General features: G+C 41.5%; 1 protein-coding gene across 4 annotated transcripts in view; it reads right to left on the bottom strand.

Annotated features, from left to right (window-relative positions):
• The window catches only part of LOC117832073 (microtubule-associated serine/threonine-protein kinase 1-like), a 62206-nt gene extending 54686 nt beyond the window's left edge, over positions 1-7520 (bottom strand). Inside the window, exons 1-4 of one of the 4 annotated variants that reach the window (XM_034711035.1) lie at positions 7392-7520; positions 5840-5915; positions 4569-5204; positions 4181-4338 (exon numbers count right to left, since the gene is read on the bottom strand). In XM_034711035.1, coding sequence (XP_034566926.1) covers positions 4181-4219 — 39 coding nt within the window. In that variant the 5' untranslated portion in view covers positions 4220-4338; positions 4569-5204; positions 5840-5915; positions 7392-7520. Of the gene's footprint in view, positions 1-4180; positions 5569-5839; positions 5916-7391 lie in introns of those variants that run through there. The other 3 variants (XM_034711036.1, XM_034711037.1, XM_034711034.1) reach the window with 3 other exon arrangements.
• Positions 7521-8583: the final 1063 nt, after the last annotated feature.

Below are 8583 nucleotides of genomic sequence, written 5' to 3'. Positions count from 1 at the left end.
GCAGAGCGGCGAGCTGAGCAACGAGGATGATGAGACATGAAACCATCGGAACACCTCGCTGCTAATCCTCTGCTGATTCCTTTATTCCCTCATCCCTCTCTTTTACAGTAATGAGGGTCAATTTCTCTCTGAGCAGCTTAGAGGAGCAAATTAAAAACGCTCGCCGTTATATATTTAGAGGAGCGTTCACTTTCACACAGGAGCTACTTCCTCTCATGTGACGCTCAGAGTTTAATGCTAACATGCTAACATGTAGCGGCAGGCCGATGTGATGCTGTCAGTCAAATAAATGTTCAAATCTGACTTTTATCATCCAAGAACATCCAGAGGAACATCAGACCTTCTTTAAAATAAAAACACAACTGTTTTGTTTGACAACTGCTTATGTTAGCATTCAGCTACTTCCTAGCTTAAATCAAGCTAGCAAGTATTTTACACCTACCTTTCCATCTTGTATCACTTTCATAATAATATTCACTTGTAACTCAACCTAGCTAACAATAATAATAGCTTAATGCTAACTTAGCTGTTGTCTTACAGTTGTTCATGAATGTGAAATTCAAACTTCCTGTTGCACTCAAGTCTTCTTTATCTAATATGAACTGATGTTACTAAACACTACCTAGCTTAAATTAAGCTAGCAGGGAGTTACCACCTACCCTTCCATCTTATATCACTTTCATATTAATATTAGCTTTTTAGCTCAACCTAGCTAACAATAATACTAGCTTAATGCTAACTTAGCCGTTGTCTTACAGTTGTTCATGAATGTGTAATTCAAACTTCCTGTTGTATTTAAGTCGTCTTTATGTGATAAGAACTGATGTTAGCAAAAACTGCCTAGCTTAAATTAAGCTAGCAAAGTATTAACGCCTATCCTACTGTATCCTGTGACACTTTCATAGCAATACTAGCTTTTAGCTCATACTAGCTAACAGTTTGCATGTGGCTGAATGCTAATGTTAGCTGCTGTCTTTTCATCATCATTTCTAAAGGGTATGAAATAAGTTATGGACTCATTGTCTGCTCTAACTTTCACTCTTAGTGGTCTTTACAGCTAATAGTAGCGTACAATCACTTCTAAGCTAACTAAGCTAGCAAGGAGCTAGCCCATATCTTATTATCCGGATGTGTAATACAATAGTTGTTCATTATGTCTCAGCCTGGTTGGAGATAATGAAAGTTATATAAAATAAAGATTAGCTTTCAGTCCTGGTCAACGTAGCATTAGCTGTTGTTACACCCTTTCCAGGGGCTTGTCCTCATGAGGGATGTGAATAACATTATTTACTGACTTTTAAAGACATTTAGGTTTTACTGTTCATCATCTTTCAGACAAAAACTGTTTCCAAGCTAACATTTGACGAGCCAAAATCCTTTAGCACCTCTCCTGTTGTGTTTGGAATCACTGCCACAGTAACATTAGCTCATAGCAGCCTCCTATTAATACTAATATTACTACTGAGTGAGTGAATGGTCAAGAATCATCATATCAAAGATCACAAACACATGAAGATAAATGCACACACACACTCACACACACACACACATGCCCACAGGAGGCAGCTCATCTCCGCTCAGTGCACTTCACTGAGTCACACAAAGATGGAGGGAGGAGGGGGTGAGGGAGGGGGAGAGAGGGGGAGAGGAGGGTGTATGACCCATGGTTAAGCAAGCTGCTCCATAATGGATGCTCACAGTCATTTGAACTTGCTTACTTGTATGCATGAGTGACAATTTGTTACAGAGAGACTGTGCAGCCTACATCAGCTAAAAATCCGCTTCACAGTGAGGAGGGGCGAGGTCAGCGCTCAGCTGCAGGTCTGAAAATCATGAGGGGGGGAGATTTCTGCTTATGACGTTCAGAACACACAAAATCAAATGACAGCTGGTAAAAACACAAACTATCTGTATCGTTCAGTGGATTCAGAGTCCCCTGATGTAAACTGGACTGCTTTAAAACCTCCTCTGTGCCCTCCTCCATCAAACAGAGTCTTAAGGCCGTATGGTTTGTGCTATAGGGTCCTCTTTTCTATTATTTATGTCTTGTACAGATCTTGTGTGATTGGAATAATGTGCAATAAATGTGGTTCACATTGGTTCATGTTTCTCTGTTCACATGTGAGTTGTTGTTTTAATGTTTTTATTTATGATAATTACTGTTGACAGTCAAGCATTTAAAACACCTGAGGTCAAGACTAATTTCCCAAGGGGACAATGAAGCCCATCAGATCATGCCTTATCTTAAAGAATGTAGAGTATCATATTGAATTGTATGAAATCGAGTCGTGTTGAATCGTATCCTGTAACGTTGTATCATGTCGTATCAAAGTGGATCGAATTACATCATATTGAATCGTACTGTGTATTGTATTAAATTTTTTCATATAGTAGCATCATGCTAACAGAGCTAACACCGGACACGAACGCCACATTGGAAGGATTTCACCTGCTGTGGGCGGACAGGATACAGGAGAGCCAGACTGAACTAACTGGGGAAGAAGACCAGCTCAGTCCTGGACCCTGTGGAGGTGGTGGCTGACAGGAGGATTATGACCAAGCTGTCGTCTCTGATGGACATTTCTTTCATATATATATTCTTGTTAAATTCTTGTTCTGTACACCTTCTTGTTTGCTGCTGGAACTCCATGAATTTCCCCGTTGTGGGACGAATAAAGGAGGATCTTATCTCTCTTATCATATCCAATCATATAGTGTTGTAGTGAGTAGTATCAAATTGCATCATGGCGTTGTTGTCTCATATGTACTGAATCATATCGTGTTGAATCGTTTGGTGTCGTATCATCTCCCTTCGAATAGTATCTTTTGGTATCACCATGTATAACATCGGTTTGAATCATATCCTGTAACAGTGCATCATAATGTTTAAATCATATAATATAATATCAGAGCGGATCAGATCATATTGTATTGTGTCTTATTGTTAAATATCTTATCCTGTTGAAATGTATCATCCCTTATATAGTTGGGACGCATTGTATCAAACATTGTATCAAACATTGTATCAAACATCGTATCAAACATCGTATCAAACATCGTATCAAACATCGTATCGTATCATATCCAGTCATTTAATGTTGTAGTGAATGATATTGTATCATGTGTCCATGTCTCATATGAATCATGTTACATTGTATAGAAGCAGATCAGTTCATATTGAATTGTATCGTGTTACATTGTATCAGTTTGTTTCATGTTGTATCATTCCTGTTCTTATTGTATTACATCGTATCAAATCCTGTTGTATTGTAATCAAACTGCTGCTCTTAAATAACATTCTTAAATAATCAAACTGAACACCTTCAACAACTCAGCTAACAACAAATCACCAAATTATACAAAACAGTGTGAAAATATTTAACACGCATGTTTAAAAACTTTCAGGTCATTCTGCTGAAACACACCCAACACCTGAGACTCAGCATGTGACCCCGATACAGAACTAAGATTAAGACCCTGTAGTGCTTTGAGGGGTTTCCACTGAAGGACCATGAGACCACTGAGACACCTGACTTCATGATGTGTTAATGGTTAACTGCTTTAAGAGGCTCATGGGTAACAACCACAGACTGTATATGAAGGTAACAACTGGGACCACTTATGAGAAAGATGGTCTCCATGTTCTCCACAGGGAGGATGAGAACATTAAGAAGTCATGGATCACAGCTGGAAGATTGTTTGTTTGTTTACTTTGACTTTTGTTGGACACAAGAATTTGAAGACTTAAGAAGTTATTAAATATTGGATAAATACTCAGCAGTTGATACAGCTTCTCTTTGGTAATTGTTGATGTGTTTTCATCTCTTAGTGCATAAATATTTGTAGTTTAATAACAAAGTGTGATGTATTCTTGGTGTTTCCATTCATTTATGAAGTGTCAGTCTGGAGGCTAACAAAGACATGATGCAGGCCCAAATACTGAGGGCAGACTCATCCAGAGACAGGATGTAGATCTGGATGATACTGAAGGTAACAGGAGGTTGTTTTTGTTATGTGGAGGGTTCATGTTGTTTTGTTGAAGCTTAACATGTCAGACATGAAACCAGAGAGGAGTCATGTCCTAGAGCTGGAAACACAGATACTTAAATGAGGAAGATCCCATCACATGATGATGATGATGATGATGATGATGATGCTCAGACTGACTGATCAGACTCACCTGCAGCCTCCGGCGCCGTATTATCCCCGAGTCATCCATGGCGTAATGAAGGGGATCCTGGCGGGGATTTCCCCTCAACAAACAGGCTCTTCACCCCCCTCAAGAATCTGAGTTCAGACCCAGAAGGACTGCAGCACACAATCCGGTTTACATCCGATCTGCACAGCAGCAGGAGCAGGAGGAGCAGGAGGAGCGTCCGGGCGCACAGGAACCAAAACGGCGCAAACACACGAAGTGAAAGAGAAAGAGAGAGAGGGGGAGGGAGAGTAAGAGGGAGAGAGAGAGAAGGGGGGAGTCCGGTGTCACGTCGAAGAGGAAGACCAAGAAAATAGACAGATTTCATGCAGTCCCGGTCCCATGTCTGTCTGCCCTCAGCTCCTCTCCTGACCTGAGTCCTGCGCCTCGGAGAGTCATGCCTCTCTCTCTGCAGGCTGCGCTCCGTCCCTCAGCATCCTTGACATTGTGCCAGAGGTCTGTGCGCCTTGATGCTGCCCACAGGAGGCCCGAGCAATCCCAGCAAAGACACAGTCCATGAAGGAGCAAGTTCCTCTTCTGCTCCAGTCTCTCCTGCAGAACCGAGAGCTGCTTCCTACGTTCACTTCCAAAAGGACAGCGTGTCCAGAGCTCAGCTACCAGGCGATTATTTCACACTCTGCTGCTCAGAGCTTCATCCCGGAGCTCCTGGGCCGGGCTGACATCACCGCTGAGCCTGTCCGGTCCCCTAACATCACCCCGCTTTACCCCCTCTTTACAAACACACAAAGTTACAGCTTGAATCAGCTTCATTCATCCGTCGCTTCACTTCAACAATCCACTTCCTCTGGAGCTGGTGAGTGGACGGGGCGACAGCAGCAACGCGATATCTGTAACCCTTTCCTGGGATTCCCTCTCGCCCCTCCTCCCAGCCTGCGCGCAGCAGAGTCCCTCCTCATGAATGAAGAAGAGGAGGAAGAGGAGGAAGAGGAAGGAGCATCCGACCCGGGTCCGGGAGGGCTGTTCAGACCCACCCAGGCTGCTTCTTCTTCTTTATAATAAACATGATCACATTGTTCAGGATCAGAGAGGAAGGGTGGAAATGTGTGTGAGAGTCTTAAAGTCACATTCAGCACCACAGACAGCGACACAGGACTCACACAGAGACAGGGTTCAGGGTTTGAAGTGCTCTGAATCTTAATTAATGCAAACACAAACATGAGGAAGAGTGTGATTACAACATAAAACATCAACACTATACAGTACTGTGAGAACACCAGGTTAAAAACAGCTGATTCTGCAATGTGGGCGTGGCCAATGACATCTTGATTGACATCTACCTGGCCCCGCCCACAACTGCTTCACATGAGACTGTGGCTTCATGTGTTTGAGTGCTTTGAATCCAGATCAGAGGAGCAGGAAGATATGATAGGAATATTATATTTTTTTTAAGTTATATTTTTGGGTTTTATTGCCTTTATTCCACAGGACAGCTGAAGAGAGACAGGAAATATGGGGAGCAGAGAGAGGGGGAGGACATGCAGGAAATGGTTGACCGGCCAGGAGTCGATGAGGACTGTAGCCTCTATACGTGGCGCTCTTAGACCTCTAGGCCAACAGCCTCAGAAATATTAACTTTAAGTAGTTACAGAATGATGAGTGTAAAAAATGTTTGAGTGACGTCACCTGTTTGTGTCTGAAGAGGCGTCATGGCGCTCAAAGATGGCGGTCGCCTACAAAGAATGCTGACTCCGACAGTCTCCTGGGTGAAAACAATAAAAGAGGTCAGGGGGTTTGGAGGCCATATGATGGAGGTCACCATATTGGAAATGCTGACCTTTAATTTATTGGCTGTTTACAGAATGTGAAGCCAAAATACTGCCTCTACAGGGGCTGACATGTTGGGCTGGTGCAGTCCTCAGCGTCACAGATTCTTGTGTGGGTTTAAAGCAGACACTCACGGTTAAGGAGAGTTCAGTGACTCTTACATTAGTGTTTGTTACATTGTTCCTCCTCTACTCTGTTCATCTGAAGCCTCATTGGTCAACAGAGCTGTCACTCAATCATCTTTTCAAAATCAATAAATACTTGGACATAAATCAGCTTTTGGTTGGATTTTATATTTCGACCCAGGTTCCATCTGTTATAATAGAGGGGGCGGGGCTTATGGCCTTTACTGCAGCCAGTCCGCACAAGGAGTTTTAAATGTTGTGGCTTCACAGTCAGTGAAGACTTACTGCATCTAGTCTGTGTGAGAAACAGTCAAATTAGGAAAACTGCTTAATCACACACACCTGTCAGACGACTTAGCCACGCCCATTTATGCAAATTAAGCATACCTCTTCGTCGTAAACCACGATACAGAGTGTACAGATAAATGAAAGAGCTTTTTAAGTTATATTTTTGGGGTTTTATTGCCTTTATTCCACAGGACAGCTGAAGAGAGACAGGAAATATGGGGAGTAGAGAGCGGGGGAAGACATGCAGGAAATGGTTGACCGGTCGGGAATCAAACCGGTGACCCCTGCCATGAGGACTGTAGCCTCTGTAAGTGGGGCGCTTAGACCGATAGGCGACTAGCGCCACAGAAAGAGCTTTAAAGACCAAAATATTTTTGGAACCAGGTTGTAAACATGTTTATTTCTGCTGTAAAAATAGACTTTTAACTATTGAACCTAATTGGGATCCCTCAGCCTCAAGTGGACACTCGAGGAACTGCAGGTTTTTACACTTCTGAACTGGCTTCCCCTTTAAACCCCTGAGATAGCTGCCTGGTTAATCTGCATACACAAAAGTGAAGCCAAACTGCCCACATGTGACTCATAAAGTGTACAAAATGTATATTAAATCTCTCAGGCATCAGTTTCAGGACTTAAAGGTAGATTAAAGGCAGCAGAGCGTGTCTCACCTAAATCTTTCTACTCTATAAATCTCTGATCCACGTCACCTTTGGGACCTTGAGTCCAGGATTAATGTAGGAGACTAAATTCATCTGCAAAAAGCTACCAGAAATAAATTCAGTCTGATTCAATGTGCACATTAAATAAAGAAGATGTATCTGTTTGTTTTCTGTCTGAGGCAAACAGAGCTTGTGCCGATGTTTCCGCCCATGACATCATCCCCTGGTTGACAGGCGGATGGTCCTTTGGTGAAGTCATTGCGTAATGCGTGGCTGGGATTAGGACTTTCCCACAGTTTTTATGTAACATATGGTCCCAGCTGCTCACAAAGCCCTGACCTCATCGGTGCCAGACGCGGCGTCCAAACTCTGCCCACGCTGACCCATCTGAACGGAAGGAGACAGGAAGGCTGAGCGGAAGCTGCTGGTCCGGGTTCAAAACACCGCCATCGCCGTTTCCAGCTTTCCCTTTCCTCAACAGGAAATATTAATCAATCAGACTTTATTTACAAAGTGCTTTTCATACAATGACAGTGTAACACAAAGAGCTGTACATAAAAACAACTTAATATAGAATATAAAAAAATATATATATATGAAGATATAATCCTAATCCCAACCTCAGCACGGACCCCAAACCCACCCCACAACCCTATGGTTAAGATCACAATATATGCAACAATAATAATAATAATAAAAACAATACAAATAAAATAAATAAAACTCAACTCAACACAGGAAGTTAAACTCACCAAAATAAAATAAAGGTCTAAGACAGGGGTGTCAAACATGCGGTCCGCGGGCCAAAACCGGCCCGCCAGAGGTTCCAACCCGGCCCGCAGACATTAACTGCAATTTTTCAATAAAAGTAACTTCTATTTCAAATTTGTCCTCTGGGGGTCGCATAAAATCATAGCGCTGAGGGAGCGCACCTGAACAGCGCTTTTTTTTTTACCTGGACTTTTTTTCTCAAAGTGAGAAAACAGATTACTTTCTGTTTGCATAATTCAACAGCTGTTTATGTAGAAAGATGGTTCATTAAATGTGAACATTTTCAGAATGTACTTGTACCTTTTGCACTAAAACAAAGGGAAAATTTTGAGTTGTCTAGATTTATAGGTCATTATGTTGTGATTTTGCTGGTCCGGCCCACTTCACATCAACTTGGGCTGTATGTGGCCCCTGAACTGAAATGAGTTTGACGTCCCTGTTCTAAGATAATAAAACACTAAAATATTAAACCATTAAAATGAAATGAGATGCTAACCCTTAAAAATAAATTAAAAAATTAAAAAATAAATTAAAAGTGGCTCAAATTTTGAACTAGATAATAAATAAAAAAATAGAAATAATATTTAGTTAAATCAATTAAATTAAAATTGGCTCCAAAAATTGAACTAGATAATAAATGAATAAATAAATAGATAAATAAATCAATCAATAAATAACCCCACTATCATAAGGTTAAGAACACAACATATGCAACAATATAATAATACAAATAAATTCATAATAAATCAACAAATGAAAA

Source organism: Notolabrus celidotus, chromosome 20 (genome assembly GCF_009762535.1).
Source record: "Notolabrus celidotus isolate fNotCel1 chromosome 20, fNotCel1.pri, whole genome shotgun sequence".
Classification (NCBI taxonomy): Eukaryota; Metazoa; Chordata; class Actinopteri; order Labriformes; family Labridae; genus Notolabrus; species Notolabrus celidotus.
This window is presented reverse-complemented; position numbering and strand designations above follow the sequence as displayed.